This window comes from Balaenoptera ricei, chromosome 1 (genome assembly GCF_028023285.1).
Source record: "Balaenoptera ricei isolate mBalRic1 chromosome 1, mBalRic1.hap2, whole genome shotgun sequence".
Lineage (NCBI taxonomy): Eukaryota > Metazoa > Chordata > Mammalia > Artiodactyla > Balaenopteridae > Balaenoptera > Balaenoptera ricei.
In genome coordinates this window covers 15,030,374-15,047,975 of record NC_082639.1, presented here as the reverse complement: position 1 = coordinate 15,047,975, position 17,602 = coordinate 15,030,374, and the positions used below count along the sequence as shown (strand labels likewise).

The 17,602-nt window shown below is 54.9% G+C and overlaps 2 protein-coding genes across 8 annotated transcripts in view; one reads left to right on the top strand and one right to left on the bottom strand.

Moving 5' to 3' along the window:
- The window catches only part of TMCO4 (transmembrane and coiled-coil domains 4), a 93,419-nt gene extending 90,851 nt beyond the window's left edge, over positions 1-2,568 (top strand). For all 7 annotated transcript variants that reach the window (XM_059915200.1, XM_059915217.1, XM_059915198.1 and 4 more), the window contains one exon: positions 1,414-2,568. In XM_059915200.1, coding sequence (XP_059771183.1) covers positions 1,414-1,827 — 414 coding nt within the window. In that variant the 3' untranslated portion in view covers positions 1,828-2,568. The remainder of the gene's footprint in view (positions 1-1,413) is intronic.
- A 2,600-nt stretch (positions 2,569-5,168) lies between these two features.
- HTR6 (5-hydroxytryptamine receptor 6) lies at positions 5,169-16,421 on the bottom strand. The gene is made up of 3 exons (XM_059895280.1): positions 15,708-16,421; positions 5,811-5,969; positions 5,169-5,618 (listed from the first exon to the last, which is right to left on the bottom strand). Exons 1-3 carry the CDS (start codon positions 16,419-16,421, stop codon positions 5,169-5,171), a joined length of 1,323 nt encoding a protein of 440 aa, XP_059751263.1.
- Between the last annotated feature and the right edge of the window lie 1,181 nt (positions 16,422-17,602).

Here is a 17,602-nt window from a genome sequence, read left to right as displayed (position 1 = left end):
ATCCTTGTTTGTCCCTGTGGGTCTAGGTTTCTGCTGGCCCGAATTCAGATGTGAGGGTCACACCGGTGCTGTGTGTCGTTAAGCAAACCACCACCCCTCTCTGGGTTTCTCTTTTCTCATCTGTAAAATGAAAATGATTTTTAAAGTCTTCCCCACCACACACCTGATTTTCTATGAAGAGAACAGGCCTGGATTCAGACCCCAGCTCTGACACCTGGGTGACCTTGGGCAGGTCACTTTACCTCTCTGCCTCAATTTCTTCATCTCCAATTAGCAGCCAGTACCTGTCAAAGGAGTATATTCAATAAACTCATTTCCTACAATGTATTAAGGACCTACTGTGTGTCGACCATTGTCCATTTTCACAGTTAGGCATCGGACACTCCAATCACACCCCTATTTTTCAGTCACTGATGTATGCCAACACAAAAATAGGGGAGTCTCTCTTCTCTCAAGAAGAGGGTGGGCACTTCTGAGTTCTTGACCCTTGTCTTAGTGAAGATTCCATCCATAACAAAGGCCCAGATGAAGTGGCTTAAACACACAAGAGGTGATGCTGTCCCATAGGCAAAGGCCAGAAGAGGCAGTTCAGGGCTGGTGGCTCCATAGCCTTCAGGGGCCAAAATTCCCTGTCTTGCTACTCTGCCATCCTCAGTGAGCCAACTCATGGCTCATGGTGGCTGCCACAGCTCGGCCATCCTGTCTGAATTCCAGCCAGCAAGAAAGAGGAAATAGGGGGGAAAGCAAAGCACTCCCCCTTTTAAAGAGAATTCCAAGGAGCACCGCATAACACTGCTGCTTCATCTTATTGGCCAGAACTCATCACCGTAGTGCACTTAGCAACAAGGGAGGCTGGAGAATGTACCCAGCTATAAATTGGAGTTCTTATGACTAAGGGAAAGGGGGAGAGTGAATCGTAGAAAGTACCTGGCAATCTTTCTAGCCATAGCTCTATTTTAGATTTGGGGGCTTTTTCCTGGAGGAACCTTCACAGCAACCCTCTGATGTAACTACTCTTACTGTCCCCATTTTACAGCTGAGGCACATGGAGGTCAGAGGCATACAGGGGCTTGTCCAAGGTCCCACAGCTGGTGAGCCACAGGGCCCTTCCACTGTAACCTAAAGCTGCAGGCAGAGAACGGGAACTTCCACTCCAACTCCATCAGGAGGATCTTTCCTGCCCCCAGAGGACCCAGATTCTGTAGAGAAGCTTCCTTCGTCTTTATTTGATAAATTTTAGAGCAGCCTTGAACCCAGAGGCCTCCCACCCACTCTGGACTTGAGAATCCTTGAGGGTTGGAGTCATGGCATTGGTGATTGGTTGGTGAAGATGCAGAGAGAGAGGCCTGGGAGCCCTGGGGAGGACTGGCCTCTGCCCACCACGCGTGGTCCTCACTCCCTGTCCTCCTGCAGGTCAGCGGCCACTTGGACTACGCCAGGCAGATGGGCGTCATCCTGAAGGCCGTGGGCGTCCACACCAAGCCAAGCTGCGACGAGAAGGGGCTCTTGCTGGCCCCAGGCAGCCAGCCCCAAGAGGAGCCTCTTCAGGCAGCAGCCCCCTCCTCATCAGATAAGACCACCAACCAGGATGGGCAAAGCCAAGGTCCCACATCCCCTCTGGGAGACGCCCCCAAAGCAGCCACATCCCTTGACCCCAGCCAAGCCCAAGTGCCAGTGGGACTGGACCAGTCTGAAGGGGCCTCCCTCCCTGCTGCTGCCAGCCCTGCTGAGAGCCCCCCTGTCTGCAGCCATGGCATGGGCCCCAACCCACTGGGCTGCCCCGACTGTGCCAGCGAGACACAGGGGTCCTGCCCAGGGCTGGACTGACCCCGGAAGAGTCACTCTCCCAGATTTCTATATGCAGCGCTCTCTTACCCCGCTCCACCGGGTCCCTCACACGAGCTCTGGAGATGCAGAATTTCTACCACTGCCTTTCCTAAATTGAAGACATTGGTACTGGAAGGAGGGGGATTGTGAGAAGACACCGTCCCCTCCCCAAGGAAGCAAGGCTAGAGCTCTGCAGAGTCAACCAAGCACGGTATAGAGCCCCGGGGCTAGACCAGCCGTGGGCCTCCTGTGCTTCGGGGCAGAGCTGCAGGGTCTGGTCGCCCATCGGGTGGCTCAGGAGCTCTGTGGAGCCTGAGGCTCCCACCCAGCCACGCTCCCCAGCCTCAAAAGCCTGGGGTCTGCCGACCCATTCTCCAGGGCTGCCTGCCAGCCCACAGGCACCACTGCCACACCTACAGAGCAGGTACCAGTGGGGCAGGCAGCTTATTCTCTCTGCTCTTGGGAGATCCGATGAGATCTGCCACATGCAGCGGTACAGGCTGTGCACCGCACAACTACAGGGGCAGCGTCGGAAAGACGTGATGTGAAGGGCGCCCCCCAAGGTTATGCCACGTAGTGGCCCTGGATATAATTGTTACAGAACGTGGTGAAAAAATGCTGGACCAGCAGGCAGTGTGGACGGAGACTGGGCCTGTGACGAGAATGAATTAGGTGGGAAAGGACCTCCTATAGCAGGAACAGAGGCGTGGTGATTCTAATAATAAATAATAATAACAGCTACCGTGTGTTAGGTATTTACTGTGTACAGGGTGCTTACATGGATTGTCTCAGTTGACCCTCACAACAACCCTATGAGGTAGGTACTATTATTATCTTCATTTTCACTTGCAGACCCAGAGAGGTTAGGTAAGCTGCCCAAGATCACACAGATGGTCAGTCTCAAACTCCATTCAGTCGGCCTCTAGAGCCCAAGCTCTTAGCCACTGTATCTGCATCCCTGGAACCATCCCCTTTGGTCCTCCCACTGTCTCTGAATGAGCGGGCCAGAGATAATCCCCCCCACCCCGCATCGTGCAGATGGGGAAACCAAGGCCCAGGCAGAGAAAATATTGACAAGTTCAGGGGAGGCAGCGAGGAGTGGGGGGAGGCAGCGAGGAGTGGGGGGAGGCAGGGGAATTAGAGTGTTGGAGCCAAATTGGTCCTCAGGGGTACGTGTATTTGTTTGTTCTTTCAAATAATATTTACAGAACTCCTACTGCTGTTAATCCAAACAGCTCATGTCACCCATGGAAAACTGAGGCCCCGAGAGAGGGAATGACGTTGCTGAGGTCCCAAAGCAAATTCAGGGCAGAGTCTGGACCAGAACCCAGGACACCTGCACCGAGAGTCTCTTCCCACCTCACCAGCTGCTTCTCCAGCCCGAGTGGCCCCTCAAGCAAATTCAGTTCACACCACGGTCACCGCCTCAGCTAGTGTTTATTGAGAGTCCACTGGGGCAGGCCTGGGGGTAGAGGGGGAGCCCCAATAAGCACCATGGCCCCTCTACAGCCAGCGGCATGGCCAGAATTGAGTCTACTCAGCACCAAGGAGAGCTCCAGGCCGCCAGCGGAGGCCCCTGGGAGTTTGGGTTGATGGAACTTGGAGGTGGGAAGCAGGGTAAGAAAAACCTCAGACCAAAAAGAAACCTAGGGCTTCCCTGGTGGCACAGTGGTTAAGAATCCGCCTGCCACTGCAGGGGACACGGGTTTGATCCCTGGTCCGGGAAGATCCCACATCCCACGGACCAACTAAGCCTATGAGCCACAACTACTGAGCCTGCGCTGTGGAGCCCGCGAGCCACAACTACTGAAGCCCGCGTGCCTAGAGCTCGTGCTCCGCAACAAGAGAAGCCATTGTAACGAGAAGCCTGCACACCGCAACAAAGAATAACTCCCGCTCACCGCAACTAGAGGAAGCCCGCACCCAGCAATAAAGACCCAACTCAGCCATAAGTAAATAAATTAAATTTAATTTAATTTAAATTAAAAACAAAAAGAAACCTAAAGCAGGTAAGCTTTGGGAACCAAGAGTTCCCCCCTCAGAAAAAACTAGGTCCCTGTGCCAGGGCCCACCTGCCTGCCCGAGGGCACCAGCCCGCACCAGGGACGGCTCTACAACTCTGCTGACACAATGGCCACCACTCCCACGTCCCTCACTGACCCCAGGGAAAGCCAGAAGGAGGTGGACAAGGGCTGGTTCTGCCCCCATCAGCTGGTTCCCTTCTAGGCCCAAGGAAGTCCAGGTAGAGGAACACCATTCTTGGCGCTGAGCAGAAGCTGCCAGCTATCCCTTTGGCTCCAGGAGATGCAATGCAGCCGCCTGGGAGCTGGGGTGGGGGCCCTACCCAGGATCCAGAGCCAGGAGTTGGGGAACCAGAGTCAGGCTGTGGGATCTGGGCCGGGGCTGAAGAGGAGGAGGAAGGTGTAAGAACAGTGGGAACAAATAGCCCTTCCTGGGCCTCAGCCAGAGGCCAGGGGGCTGAACGGCCAGGAGCTATAACAGCAGGGACCACCAACCGACCACCTGCCGAGCACTGGGCATTCTGTGTGCGTTATCCTAACGCTCAAGACACCCTATGAAGCAGGCATCATTACTCCCATTTTGCATGTGGAATAATAGGCTCAGAGAGGTTAATTAACTTCTACAAGGACTGGTAAGTGGTGAAGCAGAGGTTCAAATTTACGCCTGCCTGACTCCCAGGCTCGGATGCTTTATGTGCAGGCAGCTGTATCCTGAGAACCTGACTGGTCCGAAAACTGTCTAGCAAACCATTCTCAGGGTTAACGATCACCTGAACCAGCACATCTCAAACTGTAATGTGCGCAGGATCCACCTGGTGATCAGCAGGTCGGGGTGGGGCAGAGGCGTGCATTTTTAACAGACTCCCGGGAGCTGATGCGGTGGCCCATGGACGAGAATTTGAGGAGCAAGGAATTTGGCCCAGCGCCAAGCCACCTCTGCAGACAGAGGTATCCCTCCCATGCAGTCTGATAGAACGTGCAAAGGAGTTGGTTTTCTTCAGCCTAATCTGGACCAAGAGGTCCTTACCCCACTCCCTGGAGTCCCCCAGCCTTGCTCTACACACATCCACAAGTTACACTCAATAGTGGGGCATCCTGGAGAATGCCACTATGAGAATGCCACTATATGGAGAATGCCATCCCCCACTATGCTGTACTGAGCCAGCAACTAGCCCTGTTGTGGGCAGGGGGAGCTGGCTCATTGCAGCCCCCTGGAGCTCAGTGGGCTCCCGGGAGACCTGTAGCCTCCTGGTTTTAGCCAAGAGCTAGTCCAAGGCCTCAGGGACTTGGTCCCATCCAGTCCAGTTCTCCAAGCCTGCATCAGTTCGTGGGGGTACCAAGCGGATGCAGCTGCAGCTCCGGCTCCGCAGGATCAATGTTGAAGAAGTTGACTGTGGCAGTGGTCCTGGCAGGCGGCGGGGGGTCCCGGGTGGCCTCTCCAGGCAGCAGCAGCTGGGCCGTGAGTTGCAGGCCTGAGGAGCCCCCCGAGCCCGGGTCCGAGTCCGAGTCCAAGTTCGGCAGCAGGGGCAGGGGCAGCACGTGCTGCAGGCTCAGGCCCGGCCGTGGGCCGCTGTGAGAGGTGCGCATGGAGGGCGAGGCAAGACTGGGCCGGTGCTTCCGGGGGCAGTGGGGACACGGCAGGAACCTGCCCAGGGCCCGCTTGAAGTCCCGCGTGAAGAGTGGGTAGATGATGGGGTTCATGGTGCTGTTGCAGTAACCCAGCCACGTAAGGACATCAAAGAGCCCCGGGGAGACGCAGTCGCACACGGCCTGGAGGGAAGGGGCACGTCATGCCTGGTCCTGGAGGAGGGACGCAGGCCACCCCACCCAGCATGGATGGGACAGACACATAAACACGTGGAGAGGCGGCCCGCCCTCCTCCCTCCCCGGGTCTGGGCAGGGGTGGGGCTCAGGGCCTCCCCAACAAGGCGTGGACTCACCTGCCCCTTGTGGTAGCATTACCTGGGCTATGTTGACCACAAAGAAGGGCAGCCAGGTCACAAAGAACATGCCCAGCAGGATGCCCAGTGTCAGGCTGGCCTTCAAGGCCTTCCTGCTGTGCTTGGTGGCTAGACGCCTGCTGTCAGCTGACTCCACCTCGGGGCATGGGGTCCTGGGCACCTGCGGAAAGGAAAGGCACGTGATTCAGTGAAGAATGAACCCCGGTCTGACCCTGTTCCCAGCCACAGACTGAGCCTTACTCCTAATTCTAGACTGAGCCCTAGTACCAGTATTAAACTGAGCCCTGACCCTTGAATGAGCTCCAATTGTAGTCCTAGACTGAGGCCTGACCCTGACTCCCGACTGAACCTTGACCTTGGCTTCAGACTGAGCCCTGACATCAGCAATAAGCTAAGCCCTACTCATGGCCCTGAACCCCTGATGCCTACCATAGGTTGAGTCCTACATAAACAAGATCTCAAACTGAGCCTCAACCCTGGACCAGACTGAGCCCAATTTTAGCACCAGACTGAGCCCTGATTCCAGAAATAGACGGAGCCTTGGTCCTGGTCCTGCACCGAGCTATGACCCTGACCCAGCGCTTCACAAGGAGCTCTAGGAAGTACAGTGAGATTTCCGAGGTGCTGGGGCTCATGGTCATGTGTGTTGGCCAGTGTCAAATGTTGTCCTTTGCAAGGAGTGTGGGTCTTCTGAACTGTTGCATTTGTGTTTGGGGCAGTGTTGTCCTGCACTGCACTTTGGCACTACAAGAATTAGCTGCAATTGAACAGCACTTGACAAAAGAGGGCAGTTGCTGTCCAGGGCTTGGCAATCTCTTTGCCTGTGGGTTCTCTTCATATTTTGGCGTGATGGTTTTGTCTGCACCACTACTCTCATACTCCACAAAATAAAGTGCATTTTTGAAAATATGTGCCCAAAACAAATGTGTACAATTAAATCTGTATAAATTACTAGGGATGCGAGAAACCTTGGCATTTTAAACACACGTTTCACTGTGGACTGACAGACATCTCCATTCCCACACGTGGACTATGTGAGCGGGAACTAGGGGAGAGGAGGAGGGAAAAACTAGGAGCTGCTCCATGGGGAACACGGCATGAGGGGTTAGAATGCGACTTCACAAATGGGAGCGCGGGCGTCCCAAAACATTAAAAAGGCTCTCTGATCCCACATGACCCATTAGCCCAGAGGTTCTCTTAATTTTTTCAACTTTGTGAGTCCATTGAGACTCTAATGAAATCTACAAAACCACTCCTCAGAAAACAAAAAGCTTATAAAATTTTATAAATACACACACACAGAGAAAAAAGCTCCCTCATGTCCAGAGGGTTCAGAGACCACTGTGAAGTCCATCCATGAAACGCCTAGGGGTCCATGAAAGCTGGAATGTGAAGCCCTCCTCTGAACCATGTATTGTAATCAATTTGGATTTTCTTACATCAGCTTTCCACAAGGCAAGATCCACCTATATTGACAATTTTTAAGTAAATACTGGTATGCAGAGGTGCGCACAATTTACTGAATTATGAAGGGGTACGTGGGCTGCCTGGGAATATACCTGGGCTTTGAAAGCCAGGGATTTCCCCCCAACATTTCCTAAACTGCATGAGAGCCCAGCTTAGCTCTTGAGGCAACCAAAGATCGCTTGAGTATGGGAAGATGAAAGAGAAGGAGGCAGGAAGGGAACCAGATTCCCAGGCAACCTTCACAGATGAAAATGGGGCGGAGGAGGCAAAGCCAAGTTGTGTCCGCCCTGCGAGCACCAAAGCCACACCCCCTACCCCATTCCCCTCGCAGCCCTTTTGCTCTCCCCGCCTCCTCAGGGTAGCCAGGCTTGGTTGCTGTCCGTGGTGCTGAAAAGCCAGCTGCATACCTACACTATCTCTCTATAGGATCTGGAATGGCAGTGGGCCGGAGAGGGGAGACAGGCACACTGCAACTCCCACCCTTCGATGTGTTTCTCCAAGTGAAATCTGGTTAGACCGATATCAAAGACACCCAGAGCAGCCTAAAAGAGGCCCTTGATTTCTCTCCTCTGTCTTGGTGGGGCAGCATTGTGCAGAGGCAAGAGCTTGTTTTAAGACAAGTGATCTGGCTTCAAATCATGCCTCTACCACTTCCTCGCCCTGTGATCTTGACAGTCTCTGTTTCCACATCTGTAAAATGGGAGAGAATACTCACCTTACGGAGTTGCTGTGAACCTGTGGATATACATGCGTGCACGGTGCCCGACATAGAGTAAGTGTGAATACACAGCAGCCCTGATGTCGACTCAGCGGTATGAGTATGAGGCTGGGGGAGTTTTTAGCACCCTCAGGGGCCCTGTTTTTCTGCCAGCAGCTTGAGCTTTCCAAAGCAGCACAGATGTTGGGACGAATGCTCTGACCCACTATGCTATAGCAAGGAAGAAAAAGAGGATCTGCTTTTCTCTCTCCTTCTCATTTTCTCTTCTCCAGAGTGAACTCTATATGGCTCCCGTGGCCCCACCTGTTCAACCTGGAGGGAGAGGCTCCTGCTTCCCCAAAAGAATCTCCTAGGATCTGCTGTGACTTTGAATTGCTGCCACCAGTGGGGACACACATATGGGGAAGAGGGAGACACTGTCTCCAGAAAGCCCTAGCCACACGGGTACCCCCTGGCCCCTGAAGACCCAGGGAGGGGGCAAAAGACAGCTGTGATCTTGCTAGAGCTCTAGGGCACTAGGGTACCAAGGCGCTCAGGGAGACATTTGGGGGCAGTCATCAGGGGAGGGTGATCCAGAGGAGACAACCATGATCTGAGAGTCCCCCTCTAGTCTTCCTGGGAGCAAACCTGTATTTCTCTTTCTCCTCTTCTCCCCAAAGAGTTGACCCAAGAACACAAGCAAGAGGGAAGAGAGAAGGAATTGAGGCTCAGAGACGGTGGGGGAACCTTCCCAAGGTCACACTGTGCCAGTACAAAGCCTCAAACAAAAGCACCAGTGACCCCAAGTGATCATCTCCACTTATTGAGCACTTACTATGCATCAGCAGTTGATGTTAATTCTGCCACCGAGTCTTTATGGGAAGAAGGTATTATAATCTCCATCTTGCAGATGAGCTTCAGAGAGGCAAAATAACTTTCCAGGAGTCACCCAGCAGACAAGTGCTGAGTTAGGGAATCAAAGTCATCTCTGGCTCCAGAAATTGCACTTCACCAGGCTGCTTCCATTTTGGAGGATGGAACCCCGAAGTAAAACCCCACCACTGTCACTGAGAGGCCCTCATCGAGCAGAAGCCAATGGCAACCGCCAGGCCACACTCTGGGTTCTGGCTGATGCCAGCCTCACCCTTCCCACTTCTCTCTGCCCTGTAGCCACCTCATGGCCCCATGACACATTCTGTCGTTTGCTTGTCCCTTATACATGTCTGTGGCATTTGTCACTGTCAGAGGGCAGCTACTGGAGGACAATTGGGCAGTGCCCTTCCAGGAGGCAAGTCTGCTTACAGGTCCTTATGTCCATAAAAACCCGTACCTGTGTCTCTACACTTGGCTTGGGCAAGAATGTGTACCACAGCACCATTCGTGATAGGAAAAAAGTTGGAAACAGCCCAAAAGTCCATCAAAAGGAGAGTGGTTAAATAAACCCAGGTACACTACCACTATAGAATGCAACACAGATGTTTAAAAGAATGAATTGATCAAATGGAAGGATCTCCATGACACATTATCAAGTGATAACGGCAAGTTGTACAAACAAGAGATACAGCATGATTCCCTTTGTTTAAAAAAATACACAAAGCAAAGCACTAAGTTTCTTTAGGTACATAAACAAATATGGAAACACACAGAAAAAGAACCGGAAAGACATTGAGAGACCTAGGAGTGGGAGGTGATTGGATGGGGTCAGAGAGGTCTTTTATTTTATCGTTATTGATGAATTTTCATTTTAAAGTGTACTTACGTATTCCCTCGTGTAAATTCAAATTTGTACGATCATCTAATCATAGTGTGAGTGTAATAGGATAGACCCTGGAGCCAGACTGCCGGGTTTAAATCATGGCTCTGTTATTAACTAGCTGAGTGACCTTAAGCAAGGTACTTTACCTCTCTATGCCTCAGCTTTCTCATCTGTAAAATGGCAATTACAATGGCATCTACCTCGTAGGATTGTAGTAAGGATTAAATAAGATAATAGAAAGTTACTTGAACAGTGCCTGGCACATAGGAAGTACTGTGTGATTGTTAGTGATCCTTGTTGTTGTTTATTGTTATTTGTGTTCACCTCAGCTCCTTCATAATGGTGATGAGGCTGCTGATGGCAGCGAGGGTGATTTTCCCCCTAGAAAGTCTCAAAGGGGTGAGCGCCCCAGAACCGTGCATTTTTACCATCAAGAGGAAAGGATAGGAATTAACATTTGTCAAGCACCTACTATGCACCAGGTTTATATATATCATCTCATTGATTCTTCAAACAGCCCCAAATGACAAATAGCATTACCCCTGAGATAGAGGGAGGTGAGTGACTCATCCACAGTCATCCAGCTGCGATGGGAGAGAGGCAGGATTTGAACCCGTGCTCAGTCAGACGCACAAGCTCCTGTGCCCTGCCCCAGCTGCACCAGGCAACCTCGTTCTGAGCAGCAGCCAAGGCTGTCATGCTCGGCTCTGCTCCTCTGCCAGCCTCTCCCACTCAGCCCCCTCCTCCCCCTCCAAGATATTTCTGTGATCACAGCCTCCTCTGAGGAGGAGGAAGCAGAGGTGGAAGGGAAGATGGATCACTAGGACAGAATGATGCATAGCTGGGTGATGGAGGGTGAAAAAGCTGGGGGAGGAGGACAAGGAGGAGAAATTGAGGGAGAGAAGGAAGATATGAAGAGAGGGGTGAGCTAGAACGGAGGGAGGGGGGATAGAGAAGGGGAAAAGACGAGGTGGAGAGGAAGACGATAGGGAAAGGGTTTTGACCACAGAGACACCGGAATCCTGGCAGAGAGAGAAAGAGACTAAGAACGCAGGAACGCCCAGCTGAGCCTCCTGCTGCTGCCCCACATCAGGCTGAGCGCCCACACCGGCCCCTCTGGAATCCCCCAAGGATGCGCACCATCCCCACACGGGCACCCGCCTTTCACACACACACACTCCTGCCCTGGCAGCATCTCACTCTGGCACCACCACCACCTCTCACACCCCTCTCTCCAACCCCAGCCCATATGCCCTGCCTGACCTCTAAGCAGAACTCTTTCTCACAGCCCCTGGGGCTGGGAAGACCTGCCAGAAACCCCTGAGGCAACCAGTGGCTTTTTAAAAGGCCATTCACATCAATAGGCAGATGTGGTGGATAGAGGCATAGAAAGATGCTCCAGCCAGCTCAGCTCCCATGTCCGAAACCCCAGAAGAGCCAGGACTTCAGGGACTGGTGCCCAGCCCCCTTCCCTCTGTGGGGAAGCTAGAGGCTGGATCAGAGAAGGAGCTAAGGGTTCAGTGAGGCTGGGAAGAGGAGGAAAGGGGTCTAACAAACACACCCCCAAGTTCTGTTCATTCTCATCAGTTCCTTTAGGTCCAGGCACTGAGAACGCCTCCATCCCCAGGCTGGATGCTGCTGGACTCTGGGGCAGGCCAGCTTGGGTGGGGGAAGTGGGTCACAATCCAGGAGGCCGGAGTAGAGGCGGCATCCCAGAAGCAAATTCCCCAAATGCAGGCAATTCTCCAGGCAATAAGGAAAATTGCCCTGCAGAAGGCTTGCTTAGGATCTGAGTGGGTTTGGAAGCAAGGGCAATGGTAAATTCTGACACTATCTCATTCAAATAAAGAGAAAAGGCTTTCCAGAAAGTAGGAAGAATTTGCACAAACACATTTCTGGCTTGAGAGGCTGCGGGTCATTCTGCCAGCTAAATGACCCATGAAGACTCCTCCCAGCCTTTGGATTCGTGACTTCCTGGCTTCAGTTTGCAAACGTATGCACAGGGAATAATAGATCCTGAATGTTTACTGGCAGAGGCACCCTTCTTATAAGCTCCAGAACCCTCATCATGATAGGGTTTCATGATCAGTGGCTCTCTCTCCAGCCAGAAAGTAGATTCCAAGAGGGCAGGATCTTCTCAGACCCACTCATCCCTGCAACCACAGCACAAGGGAGGTACTCAACACAGTACCAAGGAAGTGAATCAATGTACTAAAAAGTGCAGGATTCATCAGCTACAAGAACTGCTTCTAAAAGTGGGAGAAAAGGGAGAAATGTGAGTTGGGATTGAATCCCTGGCTCTGTGAAGCACTGTTGTTCATTTCATTTCTCTCATCACTGTGCACTGACCACTCGTGACACGCCAGGCACTGTTTTAGGTGCTGGGAATATAGCAATCGAGACAAGTCCTCACCCTCATAGAATTTACATTCTAGTAGGAGGAAATAAACAGTCAAACAGTAAATGGGAAAGTATATAGTATGTCAGGCGATGGTATTTGTTGCTGAGAATAACTTAGGAAATTAGGACTGGACGGGGTCTGGACAAGTGTGGCCGTTACTACTCTTGACAAAGTGATTAGGGAAGACAGCCAAGCAGAGACCAGAAGAAAGTGATGGAAGTTAGGGGGAGAACCATGCGGAGATGTGAGGAAACGGCACTTCAGGCAGAGGGAGCAGCAAGTGCAAAGGTCCTGAGGCAGAAGTGTGCTTGGTATGCTCAAGGAATAACAAGGGGGCCAGGGGAGCTGAAATAGAAGGAGTGTGGAGGGTGGTGGAAGGAAAGGAGGCCAGATAAGGAGCAGAGGAACGACATAACAGGACCTGCTTTTTTTTTTTTTTTTTTGCCCATGCCTCACAGCTTGCGGTGAAAGTGCCAAGTCCTAACCACTGAACCACCAGGGAATTCCCAGGACCTGAATTTTAAAGGGATCACTGTGGCTGCTGTGTAAGATCAAAAGGGAGCAAAGATGGGCTCAGGAAGCCAGTGGGTGGTCACTGTAATAACCCCAGCATCAGAAGCCCAGGGGGCCGAGGGAGGCAACCGAGACATAAGAAGTGTTTTGAAAGCAGAAAGCACACTGGGTGTGCAGTGCGAGAAAAAGAGAGGCATCCAGGTTGCCTCCAAGGTTCCTGGCCTGAGCAACTGATATCAGTTAGTCGATATGAGGAAGACAAGGGAGGGACTATATCTGGAGCCTGGAAAATCCGGAGTTCTGTTGCGGGCAGTGGTAAGTAAGTGGCCCAGGCTGGAAGTCATCAGTGTGTAGGTGTTACTTCTGGTCATGGCACAAGACCAGCTCACTGAGTGAATGTGGGAAAAGAGCAAGGAGGTCAGAGGACTGAGGCCGGGGGATGCCTCGGATGGTGGCGGAGCAAGAGGACCCAGTAGAGGAGACTGAGAAGGCACAGCCGGTGGCGTGGAGGGTCTCACACCGGGTGGCGTCCCTGAGGTCAATGTTTTAAGAGCGTGTCACCGCCCACAGGCAGCACAACGTTCAGATCCTGGCGTTGGCATCAGCCAGACCTGAGCTTGAACCTCACTAACCAGCTGTGCAACGCTGGGCAAGTCACCTCCCCTCGGTTTCCCCAGATGTCAAACAGGGATGATGATTACTTGCCCCGTTGGGTGTTTGGGGGATTCGCTTAGCTCAGTGCCGGGCAGGTAGAGAGCGCTCAAAGGCTGTGGGGCTGCAGCTGTTAGCACTTGGGGGACACCTGCCCAGGTGCTGAGGCCACAGTCTCAGGTACAATCCTGGCCAGTTAGCTTCATGGAAAGAAAATCTATGCATCACAGACATTGCTGGAACCGAGAATCCAGACCAAGGCCGGCCAACTTCTCACCTCCTTAGTCACTGGGGCAGAGCTCCCCAGAGTGTGAGAATTGGAGATACCCTTGGGTGGTAAATGGACAACCCATAAAATAACTTGAGTCACAGAGTGGGAACATAGGCCTTTACAGTTCCCTCCCAGCTCTTCTGGTTACACAAAGGGAAAGTCTCGTGTCAATGGTACTGTGTCTTTAACGTCCCTCCAACGTCTAACAAAGAGAAAGCGGGCCTCAGGCTCAGCATCTCCAGCCATCCAAGCTGGACTTCAGTCACACTGCCGGTGCTTCTGCAGCCTCACTGAGGCTGTGTTTGTGATCACCTTCTATTTATGGCAAGGATACTGACTGTCCATTTCCAGAAGAGAAAAGAAGTTTTCTTTCTAAATAAATTCATGGAAGTAAAAAGATAAATGAGATGACTCCAAGGCAATGCTAAGTGCATACGGATGCAGAGGCTTGAGGAGTGTGTGAGGGTGGGTGGAGGGGTAGCAAGGCAGACACCACAAGGCAGTTCTCAAACGCCTGAAGTCTGGGAAACGCTCCTTTACAAGAACCCAGGGAGAGAGGATGGATGGCCCAGGGCAGCTGCCCCACAGCTGCAGAACCAAGTCAGGGTCACAGCCACCTGCTGAGACTCAAGAACTTTCTCCAGTGAGTACAGATCGGGGAGAGAGCAGGGCCGCAGCCAGGACCTCCTGTGCACCCAAGACCCTGTCCTCCTACTTGATGGGCCTCACTGCTGGGATGACACGGGTAAGCCGCTCTGGGGGGCTGCCGACCAGGGTGTTAGCCTCTCAGCCCCCATCTATCCAGTGACCCCCCCCAAGGTACCTTCCATCCTGCAGGCACCTCCTCCACCTGAGGCTACACCAAGATGACACTGGAGAGCCCATCTGGGATCTTCTTGGGGGGCTTGTGACCTAATTCTCTAGGGCTCAGGCCTGGTCAGTCTAAAGTCCCGTCCCTTGGCATGAACAATAGGACTCGGGCACCGTGTGACCCACTCCACTCTAGGCACTGCAGACCTTGAGCAAAGAGCACCTACCCCATTCACAAGTAATCAGTGAGCACCTACTATGTACAGTGGAGATCAAAACCCACTCAGATACACCCAGCCCTCGTGGGAGCTTACACTCCAGTGGGGGAGACAGACAATGAACAAATCAACAAATAAACTGGGGATCAGGATCAAGAATAAAAGGGTGGGGGAGACAGACAATGAACAAATCAACAAATAAACTGGGGATCAGGATCAAGAATAAAAGGGTGGGGGAGGGCGGGGAGGTCTGCAGACAGTGTGGTCAGGGAGGGCCTCTGGGAAGGGGTGACCTGTTAGCTGAAGAAGAGTCTCAGTCAGGCAAGGGCGGCCCCAGGGGAAGAACATTCCAGGCAGAGGGCACAGCCAGTGCAAAGACCTGGGCACAGAATCCGTCTGGTGCCTACTAGGAGTGTCAGAAGGGCCACAAGATTGCTGCAGAGAAAGGGGTGGGGAGGGGAAGAGGTGCAGCTGGAGAGGTTGTCACGACCGGATCCCGAGGCCAGATCCTGACACAGGTCTCCCCTTTATCTTGAGAGCAATGGGGAGCCACTGAAGGGTTTGCAGCAAGGGAGTGAGGTGATCACGCTTCTGTTTTTGTTTGTGCAGCAAATGGATAGGAGTGGGTCTGGCGTGGAGGCAGGGGGAGCCAGCAGGAGACTATCAAAGGCTCCCAGGTAAGAAGCAATGGTGGCTTGGATCAGGAAGGTGGCATTGGAGATGACACATGTTTAGAGGCAGCACCAACAGGCCTTGCAAATGAATCCCATGAGCATGAGGGAGAGAAATTATTCCTAAGTTTCTGGCGTGCGATGCCATGATGGTGCCATGTGCCACGATGGGGACGATGGGGGGACGAGCAGGTGGGGAGAGTTGGGACCCCCTGAATTCCCTGTTGCACATGTTACCTTCGAGAAGGCTGCCCCACATCCTGGAGCGTCCTGTGGACAGTTGGACATTGAGTCTGGAGTTCAGAAGAAAGGTGGGAACTGGGAATGACCAATTGGAGGTCGTCAGCAATTGTATATTACGTGGCGGATGCCTAGTGGGCACCCAATGGCTGCTCATTCTTCTCCATCCCACAAGCCCGGGTCTCCCTGCGCGCCCCGGGTACCTGCAGCGTCTCCAAGGCCTGGACGGCCATGCCGGTGGTGAGGGAGGCCACCTGCACGGCCTGCTTGCGGGCGGCCAGCAGGATCCTGCAGTAGGTGAAGCAGATGGCGCCCGAGGGCAGGAAGAAGGTGAGGCCCGACGCCACCAGGACGAAGGGCAGGCTGGCCAGCAGGCGGCACTGGCCCGGGGCGGGCGCCCGCGCGCGGCCCAACTCGTGCCAGCCCAGCAGCAGGGGCAGGAAGGAGGCGAGCGCGGCCAGGCTCCAGGCGCTCAGGACCAGCGCCAGAGCGCGCGGGGGCGTCATGCGCAGCTTGTAGCGCAGCGGCGAGAGGATGAGCAGGTAGCGGTCCAGGCTGATGAGGCAGAGGTTGAGGATGGAGGCGCTGCAGCACATCACGTCGAAGGCGGCCCAGAGCAGGCAGAGGCCCCGCGCCAGCACCCAGCGCCCGTACAACGCGTTCAGCATGGCCGGCGGCATCACCACCAACCCCACCATCAGGTCCGACGTGAAGAGCGACACCAGGAAGAAGTTGGACGTGTTGCGCAGCGTGGGCTGCGTGCAGATAAGCGCGATGAGCAGCGAGTTGGCCGCCGCCGTCAGCGTGATGACCACACACAGCGCGGCCGCCACCCAGCCGCTGCCCCCCGGCTCCGATGGCGGCCCCGACTCCCAGTCCGGGGTGCTGTTGGTGGCGGGGCCCTGCTCTGGGACCATGAGGGCGGAGCGCGAGGACGTGAGGCCCGAAAGGGGTCCGGAGGACGAGGTAGGGTGGGCGGGGAGACGGGGAGAGGGACCTGCAGGAGCAGAGGCTGGATGGGCGTAGTCGGTGAGAACAGACCACCGTCCCACCCCCCGGGGCCGCAGGTGGGAAGATATGAATGGAACTCTGGGTCAAGGGGCAGCAACCCGAGGAGGATGGAGAGGGGGTCTTTGGGCGCCCTCGGGTGTGACGTAGGGACACCTGGAGCAAACCGGTGAGAAGTCTGGGAGGGGGCACCTGACGAGCAGTCCTCCAGAGGAGCGGCCGAAAGTCAGGAGGACCGGGACGCAGACTCCGGGCGTTTGGCCGGGTGGGAGCAGAGCGCCTAGAGGGGGCGGGCGGTAAGATGGGTCGAGGGCAGGGACGCGGGGAGGTGGCAGCCCAGGGCGAATGGGCGCTATCCAGGCCGCCCCGCGGCAGGTGGGCGTAGGGGGGGTGCGCCAGGTGGGGAGCCGTGGTGCTGGGGGTCTCAGGGTGGGGGGTCCACGGGCCAGAGCAAAGCCCCCGGCGGGGAAGGCAGGTCTCAGAGCCAGCGCAGAGGCACCCCGGGCTCGGGCGGACACGGTCCCCGCGGCGAGAGGGAGGATGCCGGGCCGGCCCGCAGGGAGAAAAGGAGCAGCGGCCGCGCCTCCGCCCCTTCCCCACCCGGCCGCGGGTCGCCGGCCCCGCTCCCTCCCGCGCTCGGTACCTGGGACGCTGAGCGCTGCTCCGCCGCCGGCGACTGCGGCAGGAGCCGCGGGACCAGGAGAGGAAGAAGCGGCCGCGGGCCGTGCAGGCGCCCAGGGGCCGGGAGACTCCGCGAGGGGCCGGCGCGCACGGAAGAGGGGTGGCTGCTTCCAGGAGCGCGCGGACCCCGAGCCGCGGAGCCTGCGCCCAGCCCGGCGGTGGGCGCGGAGAGCCGAGCCCGGGACTCTCAGGCGGGCGGGGTGCCTGGTACCCCCAGGCCTGCGGAGGGATGATCCGAGCGCTCTGGCTGCGCCAGGTGGCCTCCCAGCTCTAGCAGCCTCCACCCCACGCATGCCCCTCCCCACCCACACGGGGCGCAGGAGGAACTCAGAAGAGGGGGCTGTGGCCCGCCTTCACCCAGGACTGCTCCCCATTGCGGGGCTGCCTGCCCGCTACCAGGGGGAGCCCG